The sequence below is a fragment of the Urocampus carinirostris genome, chromosome 14 (assembly GCF_059441175.1).
Source record: "Urocampus carinirostris isolate Australia breed hairy pipefish chromosome 14, RoL_Ucar_1.0, whole genome shotgun sequence".
Lineage (NCBI taxonomy): Eukaryota > Metazoa > Chordata > Actinopteri > Syngnathiformes > Syngnathidae > Urocampus > Urocampus carinirostris.
In genome coordinates this window covers 39751732-39776644 of record NC_142362.1, presented here as the reverse complement: position 1 = coordinate 39776644, position 24913 = coordinate 39751732, and the positions used below count along the sequence as shown (strand labels likewise).

General features: G+C 41.3%; 1 protein-coding gene across 1 annotated transcript in view; it reads left to right on the top strand.

The window, feature by feature from the left end:
• Positions 1 to 24913, top strand: part of efnb2a (ephrin-B2a) — an 82217-nt gene that overhangs the window by 28587 nt on the left and 28717 nt on the right. Inside the window, exon 2 of the mRNA XM_088352969.1 lies at positions 9235 to 9518. Within this exon, the coding sequence (XP_088209095.1) occupies positions 9235 to 9518 (284 nt within the window). The remainder of the gene's footprint in view (positions 1 to 9234; positions 9519 to 24913) is intronic.

Sequence of the window (24913 nt, the reverse complement as noted above, 5' to 3'; positions counted from 1 at the left end):
TCGACCCACTGCAATTTGCTTACCATGAGAAGGTGGGAGTGGAGGATGCTATAGTATACATGTTACACCGATCCCTCTCTCACCTGGATAGGGCTAAGGGGGCTGTGAGGATTACATTTTTGGACTTCTCCAGTGCCTTCAATACCATACAGCCTCTGCTACTGAGTAGGAAACTGACGGAGATGGGAGTTAGCTCACACCTTGTAGAATGGATTACTGACTACCTGACAGGCAGACCCCAGTACGTGAAACAGGGGGGCTGTACATCGGACACTGTGGTTAGCAGCACAGGATCTCCGCAGAGGACCGTGCTCTCTCCGTTCCTATTCACTCTATATACATCGGACTTTAAGTACAACTCTGAGTCCTGCCATGTGCAAAAGTTTGCCGACGACACTGCGATCGTGAGATGTATCAGAAATGGGCAGGAGGAGGAGTACAGGAAATTGATTCAGGACTTTGTCCGATGGAGCGACGCAAACCACCTGCACCTGAACACCACCAAGACCAGGGAGATGGTGGTGGACTTCAGGAGAACCAGAACTCCCCCGGTTCCTGTAACCATCAAAGGAGAATGTGTAGAATTTATCCAGACCTACAAATACCTGGGTGTGCAGCTGGACAACAAACTGGACTGGACTGCCAACACAGAGGCTCTATGTAGGAAAGGGCAAAGCCGACTTTACTTCCTCAGAAGGCTGGCCTCCTTCAAAATCTGCAAAAAGCTCCTGAAAATATTCTATGAGACAGTAGTGGCAAGCGCCCTCTTCTATGCGACAGCGTGTTGGGGAGGCAGCGTCAAGAAGAAGGATGCCTCTCGTCTCAATAAACTGGCTAGGAAAGTGAGCTCTGTTGTGGGCAAAGAGATGGACAGCCTAACAACAGTAGCTGAGAGACGGGCACTGGAAAAGCTGCGGTCAATCATGGACAATCCATCGCATCCACTACACAGCATTATCTCCAGACAGAAGAGCAGTTTCAGCGACAGACTGCTGTCACTGTCTTGTACTACGGACAGACTGAAGAGGTCTTTTCTTCCTCATGCCATGAGGCTCTTTAACTCTACCCGGCAGAGTAAAAGCCGACAGTAAACCACACCACCTACATTGCATATTACCGAATCTTATTGCAATATGTATTCTGTGTAGCACTATTTAGTTATTCTATATAACACGCTACAGTGGGCATTTGCACGTCACACTGGGTATTTGTATATTGTATTCTTTTTGCTTTATTATTGTATTGTTCTCAGCTCAGGGATGCTGCTGGAAATGTGAATTTCCCTTCGGGGATGAATAAAGTATCTATCTATCTATCTATCTATCTATCTATCTATCTATCTATCTATCTATCTATCTATCTATCTATCTATCTATCTATCTATCTATCTATCTATCTATCTATCTATCTATCTATCTATGATTGTTTCCCACTTATTGTTGATTCTTCACAAGAAATTACAGTTTTATATCTTTGTTTGAAGCCTGAAAAATGGCAAAAGGTCACAAGGTTCAAGAGGGCCAAATAGATTCTTAAGCCACTGTATCTCATGTTTCAATGTGGGCACATACGGCTTATAACCAGGTGTGCTTAATAGTCTTAATTTTATGGTAGTTTTTCAGATCGTGATCAAATTTGACCTGGAACTAGGCATGCAATCGTCCCAGCTGTTATTTAGCTTAGATGCCCACGCTTTACTCTTTTGTAGGCATGTGATTGCAGAAAAATATTCAGGAGAGCATAAAGATCTGTTATTCAAAATGCTCCAAAGGTTCTGGTGCGCATAGTTGACGCCACCATTTCTATTATACAACTGACTATCGCACATGTGCGACTCCTGGCCGAGATGATAATCATGTAGAGATGTCTCTCCCTGTTGGAAATATGTCTGGCGACAATCAATTTTATTGTCGACTATTCTATTTTTGATTTTTGTCAACAACATGGCAGCTGTGTTTTACGGACTATAAGTCTCTCCGTACTATAAGTCGCACCAGCCAGAAAATGTTTTAATAAAGAAGGAAAAAACATTTATAATTAGTACCTCGAGTATAAGTAACATTATTGGGAGGATAAAATCCAACACTATGTTGAAAGGCAATTTAAAATGAAAATAAACTAGAGAACACAGTATAGTAGAGTTACATGTACGTACACATCTTAGACACGCTCGTCAGTAACAACGTAAGATACTAACAGTTATTCAGACCACTCAGACAAAAAAGAAGATGCTTACAGAACTATCATCTTCACTCTAAATCACTAATCTGATCAAATCCTTATCCTTGGTGTCACTTTTTATGGTAAACAACTCTCGATAGGTCCCGGTTCTAAACAATGGCTTCTTTCTCCCGCTTTTACGTCGCGGTCTAGGTTGCAAATATAAACACTGGCCTAGAGTGCCCTCTTGCGATTTAGTGTAAAAATAGCTTGTGAAAATAGATACAGACGCCCCCCCATGAGATACGTTCCGGAATCTCGTTCGTAAGTCGAATTTGTTCGTAAGTTGCACAAGTGCTATATTCTGCATGGAATTTATTTTTGAGGCTTATAAAAATATGTGTAAGGTTCATATAAGTATTTTTAATGTGTGAATAAATAAAAATAAGTATACAGTATAACAGTTAGTAAAATAATTTAATTTATCTTACTTTTGGAAGATGGGCTTCAATAGTTTCCTTCTCCGAAACGAGAATATGAGGGTTGCTCTGTATCTCCCTTGGAGAGTGTGGTAGCAGGTGGCCGGAAAAAAGCAATCCAACGATGACTGCACACTTGTTTTCTTCTTCTCGTCACAAATTATGCTGTATTATTGTATGGCATCATTCATTCAATTTTCGACCTTTGTGCAACGTTCAACATTTGGGTGTTGCTGCTCGAATAGTGCAATGGCTATTTCTATGGGCGAAAACCCCTCGGCGAAGAGTTTTGTGTCGAATTTCGTCATGGGGATAGACGTTTTGTCCTGCTCCTGCTCCTCCTCCTCCTCCTCCTCGACACATTGCTGAGCCTCCAGCTCCATGAGGTCTCGGTTACTCAATTCCTCCTCATTGGAATCAAGCAATTCCTCAAAGTCCTCCTACTCCAGGTTAAGCTTAAATTTCTCACTTGATTGCTGAGAATTTCCTTGTCTGGCATTTTATTCCAAGAAAGACGCATTTTGTCGACATTGAAGACCTGCTTAGCCAAATAGCTGCCCTCTTCAATGATTTCAGCAAACACTTGGGGGAATCGCTATGCAGCCTCTTTGTCCACAGATGTTGCCTCTCCGTACATGGCCACATAGCCTTCTTGAAACGGGAAAACCACCCGTGGCTGGCAGACAACGTTTGTTCGAGAAACACTTTTCCCAGCCTTGGCCTTGAGATCCTCAAACATAAACAAGGCCTTCTCCTGAATGTGCATAGGGCTCAGAGGAATGCCCCGCTGCTGCTGATCCTCGAGCCGAATGGTAAGAAGTTTCTCCCTCTCATCTAAGATTTTCCTTCTTCTCTTGTTAATGATGGTCGATTGCATCGGCACTGCACCTTTCACGTGATGCATAATATGATCTCTGTTTTTGTAGATGATACCGATGGCTAAACGATTCATGTTGAAATCATCTGCAACGTCCACCATTTTCACTCCCGCATCAATCTTCCTTATTATCGCCCTTTGTCTCAGACAAAATAGCTTGCCTCTTTTTTACACTTCCACCCTTCTGTCTGTCAAAGCATTTCACTTTTCACCTACCATATTTGGATGGATGCAAGAGATTCGATGTTCGAAACGTTGTCGTTCGTGGAGGGGATATAGTACAGTATGATGAACTGGGAAGAGGAAGCAGATTTCTTCTTCGGGCTGGATGCTGGGTTACCATTCAGAGCGCCATCACACGGTAGTGGCAGAAATAAGCACTACAGTGATGTCCTGTACTCGGTACAAGGGTGCACACAATACAAAATCTAACTTACAGCAATGTCCGAACATTTTTTGAAATCCCCCCAAAAAAAAAAATTGTATTCGTAAGTCGAATGTTCGTGAGTAGGGGAGTGTCTGTACAGTACTGGTAAAAAAAATTAAAACTCAATGGTATAATATAATAATGGGATAATTGTAAATACATTTATTATTCATTTATTACAATGTTAGAATTAGAATTGGAATTATAAATGTCTTAATTATATAAGGTTCTTACAGTTGAGTAAAATGTTTTCCTTACTTCAAAGAGTTTTATCACCTTTTGAACCACTCAACCATTCGCCTGAGAAGAGAAGCATTGTCATGTTTATTTTTCTCTGGTCTGTTTAATGTTTCTTGTTTTATGATGGTGTCCTCTTGCTATCAACCCTGTGACTTATTGTTTGTAATAAAATAGAGGAGCTCTTGCAGTGGTGGTCAGATGTGAATCAGGCTTTGACTTTGAAACATCTCATGAGAAAATATTAATGTCACTTGTCTCTCTTTGTGTGTTTTATTCAGAGGTGTTTGGTAAAAGACCCAACATATTGTGTTCATAATTTCACATATAAGATAAGTCGCACCCCAGCCTTACAAATCACTTAAAACTGGACTCGTGACCTGTGCTCAGGCAATTTTGAGACATTGGAAGCTCCCAGGTAGCCCAGCAATTTGTACTTGGAAAACACTGATGATGGACACTGTAACCTGTGCAAAAATGTTAGGAAAATTAAAAAGGGTTTATTGTGACTAACGAGCGATGGGATGACTTCAGTAACTTTGAATCCTAACCAGAATTTGTGAAAGCTTCCATATTTGTAGTGCATAGTACTTAAAAGCAAGATCAGGCCTAAAAAATAATCATGCTTCACCCGCGGGTTTAAAAGCCTGGCCCAGCCAGAGCCCCACAAATTACCTTGATTTGAGGGGCCGAGCCCGAAGCAATCACAAGTTTTCATATTCTATTTGTGAGGAAGAAAAAAGAAGAGTGATTTTTTACGACTCTGCCCCTTACCTCTAATTGCACCACAACTCTAGTATATTGCTTTTTTTATTCCCACAAATTATGTTAAACTGCTCTTTTTCCTCTCTGTTTTGAGTTTCTATAGGGTGGGATTTTATTTTAGTTTTGTATGGAAAATTTTAAAAACTCAATGCAAGCTATAAATTGAAAACTAACAAAAAAGACAAAGGAAGAAGACTTGCAAATACACTAAAGTTAAATGCATATTGAAATAAACACTGCTGAAATACATTAGAATTTTTTAGACTAAATCTTTACTTTATCCACCTGTCATTCACAATGTACATACTTTACATTTTTGACCCAACACACTTTGAAGTGTCAAAATATAAACAAACATAAATATTGTGCTTGTGCTTTTTAAAATAAATAATGTAAAGACACCAGCCACGGCACACGTCTATCTTCAGCTTCGGTCTACGATGAAAAATATAAGCTTATGGTTTTTCATTTGAAACCTGATATAGCCTTTTTCTGGATTTAACAATACGACATGCAATGATGTCAGTGATGTTATCTCCTATACATGCTGAATTTCATTATGCGTAATGAATCTCATTCTGTGCAATGACGGTATGAGCAAATCTGTTCATCCGCACGACTGAAAACATGTCGGAGGCAACATATGTTTTTTCATGAACAGAGGATAAATTTTAACTCGCGTCGGTTTAATGTTGTCCTCAAAAATAGTAAAACAAGCTATTGTCTAATAGCAGAGGTGGGCAACTTTTTGGAAGGGGGGGCTGAGTTGGGTTCAAAAATGAAGCCAACTGGCCAGTTCTTGATACATATCCCTTTTTTTAAATTTATGATTGGATATACATGAAGACATCTATATATTATAGTTCTTTTAATAAGATTAGTCTCATTAAATTGGTTTTGAAACACTCTCAATTCAAGCAATGTAACATATTTGTTCCTTGTTTTAAGCACTTCATTTGATATTCAGTTTTTACTATTCTTGTATTTCCATTTTATGTATTTTTACAGTATCTCATCTCATCAGCTGTACCGCTTATCCTTATTAGGGTCGCGGGGGGGCTGGAGCCCATTCCAGCCATCTCCGGGCAGTGGGCAGGGGACACCCTGAACTGGTTGCCAGCCAATTGCAGGGCACAAGGGGACAGACAACTCACTCGCTCAGTCACACCTAAGGACAATTTGGACTGGCCAATTCACCTGAAATGCATGTCTTTGCAATGTGGGAGAAAACCGGAGTGTCCGGAGGAAACCCACGCAAGCACGGGGAGAACATACAAACTCCACACAGTAAGGCCGGTAGCTAGAGTTGAACCCATGCAAGAGGTTCCCACGACCTCAGAACTGTGCCGCAAACGCGCTAACCACTGCGCCGCAGTATTTTTGAAGCAATACCATAAGAAATTGTTTGTAGTATACAGTGAAGAAAATAAGTATTTTAACACCCTGCTATTTTGCTATTTATCCAACTTAGAAATTATGGAGGGGTCTGAAATTTTAATCGGAGGTGCATGTCCATTGTGAGAGAAATCCAGAAATCACAATGAATGATTTTTTTAACGATTTATTTGTGTGATATAGCTGCAAATAAGTATTTGAACACCTCAGCTAATGAATGTTAATATTTGGTACAGTAGCCTTTGTTTGCTATCACAGAGGTCAAACGTTCCCTGAAGTTTTTCACCAGGTTTGCACACACTGCAGGATGGATCTTGGCCCACTCCTCCACACAGATCTTCTCTAGATCAGTCAGGTTCCTGGGCTGTCGCTGAGAAACACAAAGTTTGAGCTTCCTCCAAAGATTTACGATTGGGTTCAGGTCTGGAGACTGGCTGGGCCATGCTAGAACCTTGATATGCTTCACACGGAGCCACTCATTCGTTTTCCCTGCTGTGTGCTTTAAGTCGTTGTCGTATTGGAAGACCCAGCCACGACCCATTTTCAATGTTCTGACTAACGGAAGGAGGTTGTTCCCCAAAATCTCACAATACACATTCCCAGTCAATCTGTCTTTAATGTAGTGCCATAGTCCTGTCCCATGTGCAGAAAAACACACCCAAAGCATGATGCTACCACCCCCATTTTACTATTTTACTATTCATCCTTCTTCCTCCAAACACATTTAGTGGAATTATTACCAATAAGTTCTTTTTTGGTTTCACCTGACCACAAAACTTTCTCCAATGACTCCTCTGTATGCCCTGCCTCCGGAGATAAGATCTGCTACCTCAATGGAAGTTTTTAAATCAAGACTTAAGACACACTTCTATTCCAAAGCTTATGATTGATGCCCACCTCATATTTTGTTTTGTCCTGTGTTTTTCCGACTGCCTACCTGGTGGTGATACGAAGAAGGACGATCTGAGATGAGTCAGCGTACCAGCGGCTGACCTGTAGCAGGTCATCGCCTGCATTTACCAGCTGGCAGAGATGGGAAGCTGTGTCGTGGCCGTCATATACTTTCTGGACTAGTTTGCAGGCTGGGGGTGTCGTTGCTGTCATGCGCTTTCCGAACGCATTTTCAACATGTTACTTAGTGTTTACTATGTTTGTGTACTGTAATGCTAAATCTAATTCACCCTGGTCATGCGGAAAGGGGGATTACCACTTGTGAGGTCCCTTCTCAGGGTTTCTCTTTTTCCTCACGCTGAGGTTTTGAGTTCCTTGCCCGCATGTTGGTTTAAGATCAGGTAATTGTGTAATTATAATCCTGTGCAGTCCTTTGAGACATTTTTGTGATTTAGGGCTATATAAATAAATGTGACTTGACTTGACTCTGAATCATCCAAATGGTCTTATGCAAACTTAAGACGGTGCCGGTTTAAGCAGGGGAACTTTTCGTACCATGCATGATTTCAAACTATGACCTCTTAGTGTATTACCTACAGTAACATTGGAAACGGTCCCAGCTATTTTCAGGTCATTGACCAACTCCTGTCATGTAGTTCAGGGCTGATTCCTCACCTTTATTAGAAACAATGAGACCCCACAAGGTGATATCTTGCATGGGGCTCCACTTGGATTGAGATTGACCGTCATGTTTAGCCCCAACAGTGGACCTTTTTTCACCAAGCTGCTTGGCATGCTTAGTAGCTCTTTCCAGCCTTGTGGAGGTGTACAATTTTGTCTCTGGTGTCTTTGGACAGCTCTTTGGTCTTCGCCATGTTACACGTTAAAGTCTTGGTTAGTGCGTGTGTGGCACAATTCTGAGGTCATGAGATCGAATATCCTGTGTGGAGTTTGCATGTTCTCCCCGTGCTTGCGTGGGTTTCCTCCCAAATTCCAAAAACATGCATGTCAGGTTAATTGGCCGGTACAAATTGTCCCCAGGTGTGAATGAGTGAGTTGTCCGTCTCTGTGTGCCCTGCGACTGGCTGGCAACCAGTTCAGGATACCCCTGCCCACTGCCTGAAGATAGCTGGGATGGGCTCCAGCACCCCCGCAACCCTACTGAGAATAAGCGGTGCAGATAATGGATGGATGGATAAACAAAAATACATACAAATATATGCTATACACCAGCAAATATTTAAGATACTCTTTCCTACCACCTTGTCCAAAGATCATATTATATTTGGACTTATGATACATAACAAAAAAGAAAGAGTAATACATTTTATGTGTGGCAAAAAACAATTATCCACAAATAATACACAATAAATATAAACCCACTTTCAATGTTTGTCAACAAATTAGTTTTTTGTTTGTTGTATCTTTAAATATGATATGACATATGACATTCCCGATATGACAATTTTACATAATAGTCTCAAGAATCTGCCCCTTGTGTAGAGTTAAACATTTACTTATTATTATTTTTCTTTGGACTGTATTTATAATAATCACTTGTTTTCAGATGTTTTTCTCTCTGTGTACTTCTCCAGCACTTTCTGTTTGCTTGAAAAAAAGTTAACTTTGACAGTCAAACATAACAAAGTTAAAACTTCAAAAGAATGTTGAAAAAAAAATTAGATCAATTTTTTTATAAAAACAGTCTTGGCGCCCTCTGTCGGACCAAGGTGGTGCTACAACTCTTAGTGTCACAACGAAATTGTGTGCACTTTTTATTTGCATTGATTTAACATACTTAATCAAGTGATATAACAAATCGGTGTTCTAATTATTTGCCAACACTTTTAATAATCGATTTAAATGAATCTTATAGATTGGTTGTTGCAGCCCTAAAATATGACATTATATCCGTCATCTGTTTGATAACTGAGACTTGTTTTTGATTATTATGTTGATGATTTTACAGCTTCTAAGGTGCAGTTTTTTCTTTCTGTTTTCAGATTTGTGCCTGGACAAGGTGTGGTACTCTACCCCCAGGTTGGGGATAAACTGGACATTGTGTGCCCCCGACTGGACGGAGGGGTCGATGATGGAATTGAGTATTATAAAGTGTACATGGTGCCCAGGGAGCAGCTGGAGAGCTGCACCATTACCAAGGCTGACACGCCACTCCTCAACTGTGTGAAACCGGACCAGGATGTCAAATTTACCCTTAAATTTCAGGAGTTCAGCCCCAACCTGTGGGGCTTGGAATTCTCCAGGGGAAAGGATTATTACATCATCTGTAAGTAACAATAAAATGGCCACTCCGTTTGTAATATCCAAGTACAGAAGATACTTGTCTGTCGCTGATGTGTTCCCCAAAAAGTCCTATGATAGTCAAAACGCACAAAGTAGAAACATTTATTAGGTATCAGTAACACATAATAGATGGAACTGGAACAAAATAACAACTATTGATCAACAAATAAGAACACAGAAATGCAGTTGAATAAATTATCTTTATCGTCATTACACAATACTGAAGTTGCCCTACTTATGAACGAGATAGAATCGGATGATTGTTCGTAAGTTGAATTTGCTCGTAAGTTGCCTTAGTGCTATATTTTGTATGTTTAAGGTTTATATAAGTATGTTTAAGGCTTGTATAAGTAACCTGTATTGTTTTGTACTGAAAAATAAACATTTTATAAAATAATATGCTCCATAAAGATGAATTGATTTAAGTTTAACTTACTTTTGGAAAATGCGCTTAAAGTGGTCCTCCTCCGTGGTAAAAAGTGCCCGAAACAAAGCGTTCTGACCATTTTCTCAACTGCATCAAGCTTTCTTATTCCACTTTAATTTCAAAAGAAACGGCTTGCCCCTTCTTTACACTTATCACCAACCATATTGAATGGATGCACGAGATATGACTTGACTTGATATTTAACAATAAAAATGTCCTTAGCGGGTTGGTGATAGGATCGACATCGACCATATCAAATATTTACACACGAACTAGGAAGAAAAAGCAGATTTTTATTCTTCCGGGTGGATGCTGGGTGACCTCTCACAGCGCCACATGCCGGTAGCGGCGGAAATAAGTACTATAGTAATGTCCTGTACTCTTAAAAAGGTGCACACAATAAAAAATATAACTTACAACAATGTCCAGATATTTTTCGACATCCCGAAAAAAAATGTTTGTATCTACCGTTTTGGTCGTAAGTAGGGGAGTGTCGGTAAATATATATATATATATATATATATATATATATATATATATATATATATATATATATATATATATATATATATATATATATACAGTGCATCCGGAAAGTATTCACAGCGCTTCACTTTTTCCACATTTTGTTATGTTACAGCCTCATTCCAAATTGTATTACAGGGTGTGCAGAATTATTAGGCAAGTTGTATTTTTGAGGATTAATTTTATTATTGAACAACAACCATGTTCTTAATGAACCCAAAAGTTTCATTAATATCAAAGCTGAATATTTTGGAAGTTGGAGTGGGGCTTTTTTAGTTTTAGCTATTTTAGGAGGATATCTGTGTGTGCAGGTGACTATTACTGTGCATAATTATTAGGCAACTTAACAAAAAACAAATGTATACCCATTTCAATTATTTATTTTCATCAGGGAAACCAATATAACAGCTCAACATTCACAAATATACATTTCTGACATTCAAAAACAAAACAAAAACAAATCAGTGACCAATATAGCCACCTTTCTTTGCAAGGACACTCAAAAGCCTGCCATCCATGGATTCTGTCAGTGCTTTGATCTGTTCACGATCAACATTGCGTGCAGCAGCAACCACAGCCTCCCAGACACTGTTCAGAGAGGTGTACTGTTTTCCCTCCTTGTAAATCTCACATTTGATGAGGGACCACAGGTTCTCTATGGGGTTCAGATCAGGTGAACAAGGAGGCCATGTCATTAGTTTCTCTTCTTTTAGACCCTTTCTTGCCAGCCACGCTGTGGAGTACTTGGATGCGTGTGATGGAGCGTTGTCCTGCATGAAAATCATGTTTTTCTTGAAGGATGCGGACTTCTTCCTGTACCACTGCTTGAAGAAGGTGTCTTCCAGAAACTGGCAGTAGGACTGGGAGTTGAGCTTGAGTCCATCCTCAACCCGAAAAGGCCCCACAAGCTCATCTTTGATGATACCAGCCCATACCAGTACCCCACCTCCACCTTGCTGGCGTCTGAGGCGGACTGGAGCTCTCTGCCCTTTACCGATCCAGCCACGGGCCCATCCATCCGGCCCATCAAGACTCACTCTCATTTCATCAGTCCATAAAACCTTAGAAAAATCCGTCTTGAGATTTTTCTTGGCCCAGTCTTGACTTTTCAGCTTGTGTGTCTTGTTCAGTGGTGGTCGTTTTTCAGCCTTTCTTACCTTGGCCATGTCTCTGAGTATTGCACACCTTGTGCTTTTGGGCACTCCAGTGATGTTGCAGCTCTGAAATATGGCAAAACTGGTGGCAAGTGGCATCTTGGCAGCTGTACGCTTGACTTTTCTCAGTTCCCGGGCAGTTATTTTGCGCCTTGGTTTTTCTACACGCTTCTTGCGACCCTGTTGACTATTTTGAATGTAACGCTTGATTGTTCGATGATCACGCTTCAGAAGCTTGGCAATTTTAAGAGTGCTGCATCCCTCTGCAAGATATCTCACTATTTTTGACTTTTCAGAGCCAGTCAAGTCCCTCTTCTGACCCATTTTGCCAAAGGAAAGGAAGTTGCCTAATAATTATGCACACCTGATATAGGTTGTTGATGTCATTAGACCACACCCCTTCTCATTACAGAGATGCACATCACCTGATATGCTTAATTGGTAGTAGGCTTTCGAGCCTATACAGCGTGGAGTAAGACAATGTAGGAGAAATTGTAGGTTCGATAATCTTTTAAGTCTTCTTTCGTGATTGAATTAAGTACATCGGGAACCAGCCATGAGGGGGAGCCTTTTATTTCGTCATCCCAAAAGAACTCAGAGAACTCCAAACATAACAATGCTTTTATAGCTTCAGCCCAAAAGGCGGCCCTAGTCCTCAGTAATCAACACGGACATGTTGTTCGTACCCTTATTAGGACATGTTGTTGCCTCAGTTTGCTCAGAGAGTCCTTGAAGAAAGGCCTTGTAGGTCTCATGCCCATTTTGGTAAACTCGACTATCTTGTCAAGGATCTTCTCGAATGATGTCAACATTCCCTCACTACTGTAAGCAACGTAAGCAGGTTTTTCTACATTTCTAACTGTATGCAACTCTATTCTACAAATGCGAGTCTATTTTCCACAACAACAACATGCATAAAGAGGATGATGTGGTCAAAATACTCATTTGCCTAATAATTCTGCACTCCCTGTAATTTAATCTCTTATCTCAAAATTCTACTCAAAATACTCCATTATGACAATGTAAAAAAGTTTTTTTTTCCTTTTTTGAATTTATTAAAAATACAAAACTAAGAAATCACATTTACATAAGTATTCACAGCCTTTGCTTAATACTTTGTTGATCCACCTTTGGCAGCAAATACAGCCTCAAGTCTTTTTGAATATGATCCCACAAGTTTAGCTCACCTATCTTTAGGCAGTTTTGCCCATTCTTCTTTGCAATAAGTCTCAAGCTCAATCAGGTTGGATGGGAGACATTTGTGCACAGCCATTTTCAGATCTCTCCAGAGATGTTCGATCGGATTCAAGTCTGGACTCTGGCTGGGCCACTCCAGGACATTCACGGAGTGGTTCTGAAGCCAATCTTTTGAGATCTTGGCTGTGTGCTTTGGGTCGTTGTCCTGCTGAAAAATGAACTTTAGCCCCAGCCTGAGGTCAAGAGCGCTCTGGAGCAGGTTTTCAATCTAGGATATCTCTATATATTCATTTTCCTTCTATCCTGACTAGTCTGCCAGTTCCTTCTGCTGAAAAACATCCCCACAGCATGATGCTGCCACCACCATGCTTCACTGTAGGGATGGTATTGGCCTGGTGATGAGCGGTGCCTGGTTTCCTCCAAACATCGCGCCTGGCATTCACACCAAAGAGTTCAATCTTTGTCTCATCAGACCAGAGAATTTTGTTTCTCACGGTCTGAGAGTCATTCAGGTGCTTTTTGGCAAATTCCAAACGGGCTTCCATGTTCCTTTTACTAAGGAGTGGCTTTCATCTGGCCACTATACCATACAGGCTTGATTGGTTGATTGCTGCAGAGATGGTTGTCCTTCTGGAAGGCTCTCCTCTCTCCACAGAGGAATGCTGGAGCTCTGACAGAGTGACCATCGGCTTCTTGGTCACCTCCCTGACTAAGGCCCTTCTCCCCCGATCGCTCAGTTTAGAAGGCCGGCCAGCTCTAGGAAGAGTCCTGGTGGTTCCAAATGGCTTCCATTTACGAATAATGGAGGCCACTGTGCTCGTTGGGACCTTCAAAGCAGCAGAAATTTTTCTGTATCCTTCCCCAGATTTGTGCATAGAGACAATCCTGTCTCGCGGGTCTACAGGCAGTTCTTTTGACTTCATGCTTGGTGTTTGTGCTCTGACATGCACACTCAACTGTGAGACCTTATATAGACAGGTGTGTGCCTTTCCAGATCATGTCCAATCAACTGAATTTACTGCAGGTGGACTCCAATTAAGCTGTAGAAAGATCTCAAGGATGATCAGTGGAAAAAAGATGCACCTCAGGTCAATTTTGAGCTTCATGGCAATGGCCGTGAATACTTATGTAAATGTGATTTCTTAGTTTTCTATTTTTAATAAATTCAAAAAAAGTAAAAAAAAAACTTTTTCACATTGTCATAATGGAGTATTTTGTGTAGAATTTTGAGATAAGGGATTAAATTAATACAATTTGGAATGAGGCTGTAACATAACAAAATGTGGAAAAAGTAATGCGCTGTGAATACTTTCCGGATGCACTCTATATATATATATATATATATATATATATATATATATATATATATGTATATATTTACCGACGCTCAGTGGTTAGCGCATGTGCGGCACAGTTCAAGTCATGGGAACCTCCTGCGTGGGTTCAAATCCAGCTCCAGACTTCCTTGGCGGAGTTTGTATGTTCTCCCCGTGCTTGCGTGGGTTTCCTCCGGGCACTCCGGTTTCCTCCCACATTCCAAAAACATGCATTTCAGGTGAATTGGCCGGTCCAAATTGTCCCTAGGTGTGAATGAGCGAGTGAGTTGTCTGTCCCCGTGTGCCCTGCGATTGGCTGGCAACCAGTTCAGGGTGTCCTTTGCCCACTGCCCGATGATTGCTGGGATAAGCCGTGCAGCTAATGAGATGAGAGATGAGGTGAGATATATTTATTACAACAAAAATGGTGGACTCCTCCTTTCAGTCATGTGGAGAGTAACCGCTAGCACCGGGGATCCTCGGAAAAGCCACGTCTCCATAATGTTTAGAGTAGAAGAGTCACAAACGAGTTGCAGTTCCAGGTCGGTGAGATACAGGCTCAGCAGGGTTGGCTCTTGAGAATGTTTACAAAGCTGTAGCAGTAGGCCGGACCTGCGGCCGAATTATTGATTTATTTTCCAACGCCGCCTTTCTTCTCGAACCCGATAACAATCCACGGAACACCCAGTGGTGTGATCAGCTTTTCTTTGCACCATTCTGACTTTTCTCTGAGTCCGATTTAAATGAAAAATTTATTTTTAATATAAGGAGCCGCTAAAATTCTAGCTGTCCCTGTGCTTTGCAGTTTGTTTTGGTGGACATATTCACTTGTTTCAGTTTCAGTTTAATGGTATCCACATTCTTACAATGAGATTCTCATGGGTCCATTTGAACCCAACTGATGTATTGGGAGTCATTAGGTGACCAAACTCCCCAATTCCAACCCTAATGCCGAGCGCTAAGCAGGGAGGCAATGTTATAAGTCTTAGGTATGACCCGCTGAGGCTCGAACTAGCAACCTCCCAGTCTCAGGGCGGGCCCCCACCCGCAAGGCCACCGAACTGGTGTGTGCACGCCCAGCTGTTTGACTGACAGCATACACCAGTATATCAGAGTCACGCACACAAACAGTGATAGCATTTGGTGTATGCTGGGTTTGTACGGTGACTTGAAAATGTTTAAATTTTAATGTTATGTTTAAAAAACTTCTCTCCCTCCCCCTCACTCTTTCTCTCTCTCTCCCCCCTCTCTTTTTTTTCTATTATGTGCCGCCCCACCTAGTTTGACACCGCTGTGTTAATGGTACTGGAGAAATTGTAATATTGGCTTTGAAAGTCTTTAAAAAGTGCTTAAATTTGGCCATGACAAGGTATACGAACCCAGTGTCTGCACGGCACGTAGAAATCAATTACAATAAAGACAATTCAAAAAGTAAACCAAGATACTGTGAAGAATTAATGTATTTTTGTTTAAAACCATTGGATTGTAATTGTTGGGGCCCTTCGGCAGTGCTGATTACCTGCAATGTGCTAAGATCCTTGGGGGAAGTTTAGTGAAGGACTCTTGGGTTTGAATATGGGAGGTGGACAAAACCATCTGTGTAGGGCAGAGTGGGCTGTATTGAAGATTAGACCATCTGTGAGGCTCTGCCATTGCCATCTGTGTGCTGTCACTGTTGAGGAAGGAAATATTTCCTTGTAGAAGAGAGGGGAAATAGGAGGGCTGTGCTTGGATAAAGATGTAATTGGATGTCAATGCCACAAAATATATGTGCTTTAAAAAAAACTCCCTAGAATGTTTATTTTTCAGGAACAACGTGTGTTTTAGTTAATGGAGTGTTGCAGACTTTAAAATATTAACGTCCATACCAGGTTTTTTTTGTTTTGTTTTTGACTAAAAAGAGCCAGTAAAGCATTTTTTTTGAGAGCCATACCATATATTTTATGACAAACTTCAACAAAACTACCAATTCTGCTCACCAGACAAAAGCTAATTTGTCAGCGCATTTTATTTCACTGTGTAATGTTAGATGATTTAAACAAATCTATGAAATAGATATAATGCCAGAGCCTGTGTCTGATATCAACGAAAATGTAATTTAAATGTATCTCCCTGCTGCAGTTACTTAAGATTTTTTAGGCTTATTTTGACCTGCATTATTGTTGTACATAATGGTTTCAAAACAAGGTGCAACCACAGTTATTTTGTAAAAATGTCACAAAAAAAAAAATAATAAAAAAAAAAAAAATATATATATATATATATATATATATATATATATATATATATATATACACGCACATAAACGTAACTTTATTCATCTTTATCTTTAGACTCAAGTGATGTTTATTTGTATAGCCCTTATTTACAAGGAGTCTCAAAGGGCTTCACAGACCACAGAATTTCAACGCCTTTCTTTTTAGTTTATCTCTCTCACAGTGGACATGCGCCCACGATGAAAATCTTAGACCCCACCATGATTTTCTAAGTGGGAGAAATAGCAAAATAGCAGGGTGTTCAAATACCACCCATTATCTTCTGATTATCCGGGGTCGGGTCGCGGGGGAAGCAGCCTTAAAAGGGAAGCCCAGACGTCCCTATCCCCAGCCAGCTCCTCCAGCTCATCCAACGGGATCCCAAGGCGGTTCCAAGCCAGCCGAGAGACATAGGCCCAATCCCATTCCTCTCACTTGGCCCTAAGAACCCTCCAGTGAGGTCCCTCCATAGGGAAGTCCCCTCAAGTGAGAGGAGTGCAAATGAAGATTGTCCCCTAAGAAATTGGACGGCACTTGCAAGGTTCCACCCCAGTCCAGTAGATGGCCGTAATACTAATTGGCTGTAGACGTCAGTGACGTACTGGCCTACGTCACATGTAAACAACTCAAGTCTGTACCTGTGGTGTGGCACTTGGAGAGTCCGTGCAATGTTGAAAATGACCGCTACAGCTGTGTTATTACCGATCGCCTGACAGCTCATCACCTTTTCAGACCAGAGAATTTTGTTTCTCACGGTCTGAGAGTCATTCAGGTGCTTTTTGGCAAATTCCAAACGGGCTTCCACGTTCCTTTTACTAAGGAGTGGCTTTCATCTGGCCACTATACCATACAGGCTTGATTGGTTGATTGCTGCAGAGATGGTTGTCCTTCTGGAAGGCTCTCCTCTCTCCACAGAGGAACGCTGGAGCTCTGACAGAGTGACCATCGGGTTCTTGGTCACCTCCCTGACTAAGGCCCTTCTCCCCCGATCGCTCAGTTTAGAAGGCCGGCCAGCTCTAGGAAGAGTCCTGGTGGTTCCAAATGTCTTCCATTTACGAATAATGGAGGCCACTGTGCTCGTTGGGACCTTCAAAGCAGCAGAAATTTTTCTGTATCCTTCCCCAGATTTGTGCATAGAGACAATCCTGTCTCGCGGGTCTACAGGCAGTTCTTTTGACTTCATGCTTGGTGTTTGTGCTCTGACATGCACACTCAACTGTGAGACCTCATTTTCCGTTTCTCCAATCAACGGAGGAGAAATGCGCTAAATTGAAGACGGCTTCGGCGCTATGTAGCGATGATTCCTCTTTACAAAGGTACGTCCACTCATTAAAAAGATGACGCAGTTGGTCAAATACAGTAAGGGTTAAGGTACAACCCACGTTCACATAGTACCCTATGAATGTGTAGACATAAATGACTACCTACTTGTTAGTATCTTAATGCCATTTTATGACATATAGTAGGGGTCTTTAACGTGTGACACGATGAAAAGTAAACAAACACAAGAACAATCCACCTGACCCTTAAGCTGACATTATATCATCACCAAACTTCCCTGTACGACCCAAACACCTTAGTTCATAAGGAATTTCATTCAAGAGAGGTGTCATTTTATATATAAAAAAAGATCATTTCTTACATCACAGTAAAGCTGTCTTTTTCTTTTCTATGCCAACATTTATGTGTAAATTGTTTATCTTATCTATTGTGTTCCAGAGTGGCCGTCCCATAAGCGTGTACAGGTTGGACAGGAATGTTCCTTTGCTGTGCTTATGGTTCGATGTGGAGTCAGAACTCATTGAGGACTTCAGGTTGAGCAAGAAGGCCATTTGGGCCCTGCAGGAGCTGCTGACGGGGGAACAGGACCATGGCTAGAGGGCCTGATCTACGTGTACTGGCTGGCCCACGGTCTGTCCTACCTTGTGGTGTCAAGGGTGTTCAATGTTTACAGGTCCTCCGTACACGGAATTGTCCACAGTTAATATGGAATTAATTAATCTGGAAGTCAGACCCACATTTCCATACTGTGCTTTTATGCATTGTTTGAACTATTAGTTACTACTGCAGCAGTCACTATTTGTCCTGAGTTCTACACAAGTTAATATTCATACTTGACCTGTGCGTCATGTGTATTTAATATATTGTTTCTCTAAGTACAACTACTATTCATTAAACGTCTTTATCTTGAGTAACACCTTGGTGGTTTATTTCATAATGATGTGACATACTGTGTGTGAACTGTGTGATTGTTCGACAGAAAACAACTACAATTCAGTTAAATAATAATTTACTTTCAGAAAAACAAAATCACATTGGTGCGAAATGCATCAGAGTAAATTAATAATGTGTCACAAAATGTGACAAAAATATATCAATTCGTCCATAAAACTGTAAAACACCAACTGAAACTTCATTGAGTTCTTAATAAATAAAATATTTTCCTTTTATTAAACAAAGGGAAACATTGCAGAGATGTCACTGTTCTGGCAATTAGTCCACGAGCTTCCCAAAACCGCTCAGTTTCGGCCTCAGTTTTTTCTGTCCTTTTCTGCACTCTGGTATACTCCTCTTTCAAAAAGTTAGGGATCGCTGCTTGGCCCTGTGGCTAGGACCTTAACTCAGCCTCTTGGCTGGGAACAAGTGTCTTGGCCTCTTGGCTTTGCAGTGAATTATGATTTGACCGATAATTGATAAAGAATATAGAACAATAACCCTCTACAAAACAATCGTGGAACTTACAGCCTGGTCTGGGTTAAACTTGTGATTGTGTCACAAGTTTTAATGCGTGCGCACGCGGCTTGTATAGAGGTGCGGCTCAGGTGCGCTCTATAGTCCGGATTTTACGGTAATCTTAATGGTTTGGAAACATGATATATTGTTAATATACGAATTGAAAACCTTTTGACCTGGGACTGTACCCTGTGCTACTCCACAACAAATGTCCAAGTATCCAGAAGTCAACTCTTTAATTTTTACATATTGTTGCCTCCCAATCAAATAGCTTTCTATCCATCCCAAGGCCACTCCCCTGATGCCATATCGTTCCTGTTTTTTGAATAGTAACTTATGATTAAGAGTATCAAATGTTTTTTTTAAATAATTAAATATCCCAGCTGTGTGTCTCTTCTTTTTTATGCTATTGGTAATTTATTTTACTGCATCAATAACTGCCATTGTTGTTGATTTGTAAGCCCTAAAACCATTATGACTTGACTCTTATTAATTAATTTATGCTTATCTAAAATTTCTCTAGTCTATTACTATAAAGTATCTCTAATATTTTGGAGAACTGAGAAAGCAGAGATACATTTAACTATTTACAATTCAACTTCTAACCAATGTTGACTTAAAAAAACGCAGAACCTCAGAAAAACACAGAAAATATGAAATAAAATTTGTAAATTAAAAACAAAAATGGCATTATTGTTTTAGTGAATATTGGCATTCAGGAACACAAAGTGCTAAGCTTTGAAGGAGTGATTTAGGTTATTCTGTCAGTGACAATGCACAATTTTTTGTAACCATAATATAGTTCAAATGAGTCCCAATACGGATCAGTTTCCTGCTTTGACCGATTTTTTCCATCTTATTTTTGTCCCCCGTATTGCAATCTCTCTTGAACTGTTAATGTTTGGCTTCAGGAAGAACAAAGTGGAATGAATGTTTAGTAAATGTGAGTGTGTTCTTGAACCTAACTACCACCCATTAGGGCGATATGGCTTCGGTATATAGCTAGATAGATGGCCGTGCGTGCGTGCGTATGTATGTTCATATGTTTGTATGTAATTATGTATGTATGTATGTTTGCACGTATGTTTGGATGTTTGGATGCATGTATGTATGTTTAAGGCTGTCTGGGACCAATTAAAACTTGGCAGCAACAGATTATATATGGTATGGAAAATACTGGAATAAATCAATACTCTGAAGGTGGCTACACATAAATTTAGGTTCAGTTTTAGGGTTTGTGCTGGTTTAATTTACACATATAATTACTCAATGAAGTTGGAATCATGTGTACTTTGAATACTCATCTACAAAGGGGATTCATAGAAACATGATGCTAAGAACTAATAAGAATGATACAGTAGCTCAGGAGGTAGAGCGATCGTTTTAGGATTAAGGGATCCCAGTTCGAATCCCGGCTTGTCCGTGTTACATGTCGGTTAAGTGTCCTTGGGTAAGACATTGAACCCCCAATTTCCCCCAATAAGCAGGTTAGCGCCTTACATGGCTGCACAGATCACGGCCGCTATTGGGAAATGTGAAGCACAATGTAAAGCGCTTTGGGAAGTCATTGACTTGAAAAGCGCTATATAAATGCAGATCGTTTCATTTCATTTCACTAAGTAAAAGAATGAAAACTAGATAAAACTGGGACTTGATAATAAAATAAAGAGCGCACAGTTGTCTGGACCTGAGTTATTAAGAGGATTCCTTTTTTATTTTTTGCTCAATGCATTGTCCCTGTTTGCACCACCCCCTAATTTTTTTCAAGCTTCATTCCTTACTCCACTTTTTATTCAATTTTGAATAAAGAATTGAATAAAACACTACAATAAATATTATTTGAGGCACCAGTTAGATTATTTCTGGGTGCTCTATGTAGCCTATGGGTTGCCAGTTGTCTATCCTTGCACTATTTTAGTTGTCCCGTTTGGCCGACTACCTGAGATCATTTTGTGGTATTTTTTTTCGCAATTGTGGGGCTTCTACGAAAGCTGACCAAAGATTCCATAAGTGTACGTGTGTGTGTGTGTGTGTGTGTTTAAGTATTTAAAAGCACAAGCTCAATTACCCAGATATTCCTGCCTCAGCTGCTCACCTTTCTAAAATGCTGGAGTTAAATATTGATAGGTCAATATTGTTGTTTTAGAGTGATGCTTCTATGACACTGATTTTACTTCAGTCTTGCTTCTGGATGCTCTGCAACTGAGATTAGAGTCAACATAGCAGCCTTCACTTTAGGGCCCGGTCACACAGCCGTTTGCGGCTGAACCACGGCCAGAAATTTCTGCCTGTGAGGCGGACGCTATTGGACGCTTTGAGATCGCCATACAGACGAGATACATCAGTGCTTAACACGCAGTCGGAAATTCGCGCGCGGGTGGCAGCGCGAAAAAGTTTTGCGCTGCTCAATTCTTTAGAGCGCGGGTACACAGCCTTTCACGGGCGTATCGAGGCTGAACCACGGCCAGAAGTTTCTGGCCGTGAAGCAGACGCTGTTGGGCGCTGTTGGACGCTTTGAGACCGCCATATAGACGAGATACATCAGTGCTTTACTCGCGGTCGGAAATTCACACGCGGTTGGCCGTGCGAAAAAGTTTTGAGCTGCTCAAAACTTTGAGCACGTGTTAACCGCGGGCGGCACACGAGGTAATGACGCGGAAATGACGCGGAACGACGTGCTCTGGCCGCGGCCAGGGCGTGGTTACACATGGGTAGGACGGGAAATTTCAGCAGGTAATCGTGGGTGGAGCATGGTAATAGCATGTTCTGCGCCTGTATCGCGGTGTTATTACGTGAAATTAGCGTGTTACGCGTGTGACGGTCAAACGCCTTTCTCCGCGTATATACAGCGCGATTTGCCTAACACATCGTCAGTTGTGCTCGAGACGTCAAGGGGTGAACATGGATCCCCATCACCGTAGTGACCTCGTCTTAATTCATTTTTATTTCTTGACATTTCTTCTTTCTTCTTCGGTGCCATAGCTTGAAATCTTGATCTTCACGGGACTGTGTCTTGAGCGGTCATGATTTCTGCAGCCCGGTGTTATGCCGAGAAATACATCCCTGTAATAATAATGCACACCGTATATAAAATCCTCCCCCCTCGCGTGAACGCGCATTCGGCTGCGCTTCCAACAAAAGTGATCGTATTCTATATAAAACGCTTATTAAAACAATAAAGCGAGCTAATTATAACAATTGGGAGATCCTAGTCTATATAACGCGTTTATTTAAACAATAAAGTGCGATCAGATTCTACAAAATGCGTTTGTTAACGCGGATGAAAAAGTCACCAACGTCAATGCACGCTTCCAACAAAAGCGATCGCAGCAGAATGCGCGTTCACGCGAGGGGGGCGGGTTGCGTAGGAGTCGTATTTGGGCACAACACCGGCTCGGGAGCTTTTATACCCGTGGTCCACACGAGAAAATGACGCGGAAATGACGCGATGAGGAAGCGGAACAGTCGCCGGCGTCTGTTTTGCGGGCATACCACCGATGAACAGCGGGTTGGCCAATTTTGCGCATTTTCCATCGCGGGCAACCACGGGCAAAAAAAACCCCGCAAAATTTTAGCCGTGATTCAGCCGCAAACGGCTGTGTGACCGGCCCCTTAAATTGTGGTCAACATGTTTAAAAATAAAATGTGATGTGGCCTTTAGTACAAACGGTTCATGCAGAGGAAAGGTACATTTGCTATTCAAATAGAGTGACTGGTGGTGGAGGTTGTCCCAAGGCTCGAGTGAAGTCTTACTACAAGTGTGTCAATCTCATGGCCAATGGGCCAAATTTGGCCTTCCACATCATTTAATGTTGCACGTGAGACAATGCTGAAAGAAAACTTGTTTTTCTGTGGGGTTTTTTTGGATCATAATATGTCCTGAACCTAAATTGTTTAATGAAATTTCACGTAAAGCATTCCTTAGTGCCATACAATCAAAACAGGGTCTTTTGATGTGACACCTTGACTGTAAACTGTAGTTGACCCGGGTGGTACAAGCAGTGGACCTAAATGCATAACGTTCAACACAATGCTTGATTGAGAGATTGGTGAAGTCAGAGATAGAGGAAAAATAACGCGATCTGGTGCTCGCTGAGCAGGCGGAGCAGTAATCCCTCGCGAACGAAGCGTGGTCAGAGATCAGAACAAGTCGGGTAGCCAGGACGGGAGAACGGAGCGTGGTCTGAGATCGGAACAAGTCGGGAGCCAGGACGGGAGACGGAGCGTGGTCGAGATCGGAACAAGTTGGGCAGCCTGGACGGGAGACGGAGCGTGGATCGGGGATCGGAACCTGTCGGGTAATCAGAGACGTTCGAGAAAGCCAGGGACACGGAATCGATGCAGGATACAGGAGAGGTCGGGAACAGAATGAGAGCCAGAGTCAAAAATGCTTGCCTTGCATCTGCGGAGGTTCGCTGACGGACTGACAAGGAGTGAACGAGAATGACTTGCTTAAATAGGAGGAGGACTAATTAGGGAACGAGTGGCAGCTGGGGCTGAATGAGTGAGCGCAGGTGCGGGCAATTGGCAAATCATGACAGTAGTGGAGAGTATGCTCTTTATATACTGGACCAAACCATGCTCACTATTAGCACTATGTCATATGTACGCGCACCAGACTCGACTCTGCTCTTATCCTAATTGATACGCTATAGAATTGCATGAGTATAATTTTATTTCCGAGCCATACAGTATGTCACAAAAGTAAGTACACTCCTCACATTTCTGCAGAGAATTTATTACAGTGTTAGTAAAACAACCCTGAAGAAACATCACTTTGACACAATGAAAGTGTAACGATTTTATTGCAGTGTAAATTGATTTTACCTATATATATATATATATATATATATATATATATATATATATATATAGGGGCAGGACGGCGGCGCAGTGGTTAGCGCGTGTGCGGCACAGTTATGTCTTGGGAACCTCCTGCGTGGGTTCAAATCCAGTTCCAGACTTCCTGTGCGGAGTTTGTATGTTCTCCCCGTGCTTGCGTGGGTTTTCCTCCGGGCACTCTGGTTTCCTCCCACATTTAAAAAAAACATGCATTTCAGTCCAAATTGTCCCTAGGTGTGAATGAGTGAGTGAGTTGTCTGTTCCCGTGTGCCCTGCGATTGGCTGGCAACCAGTTCAGGGTGTCCCCTGCCCACTGCCCGATGATTGCTGGGATGGGCTCCAGCCCCCCGCGACCCTACTGAGGATAAGCGGTACGGCTAATGAGATGAGATATATATAGCCATGAATAAATAAAGACCTTTGCAAAAAAAGTAAGTACACTGTAAACTAGCCATAGGTTCCCAACCCCTGATATCAATGAAATAACATGAAATTAAATGATGAATTCAATTTAATGCCTGGGAGCCATGTGCCCTAACAGCACCATTTTAAGTATCTATTAATTTACTTCATGCACTCATTCACATGTGTCTCACCTTTACAAATACATAATGCACTGATAAATAGTGTCAATCTCTGACACTAGAGGGACAGAGAAAGATGACAAGACATCCCAGAGTTTGTTGAAAATTTTGAAAATTAGCACTTTTTGTGTTTAAACCAAATTTGGTTCTTAATGTGAACTAAAACAGAATATATTTTGTCTGCCATGTGAAAGGGAGTTATATTTTTGCTCAATTCTCTTTGTTGTTTCTTTGTTTTTTCCCAAATTTTTGACATCTGTTTTCTTATTTTTTTCCTGATAATTTCTCTCTTACTCTTTTTTGTTTATTTTTTCCCCCCAAGCTTTTCACTTTTTTTCTTGCTTT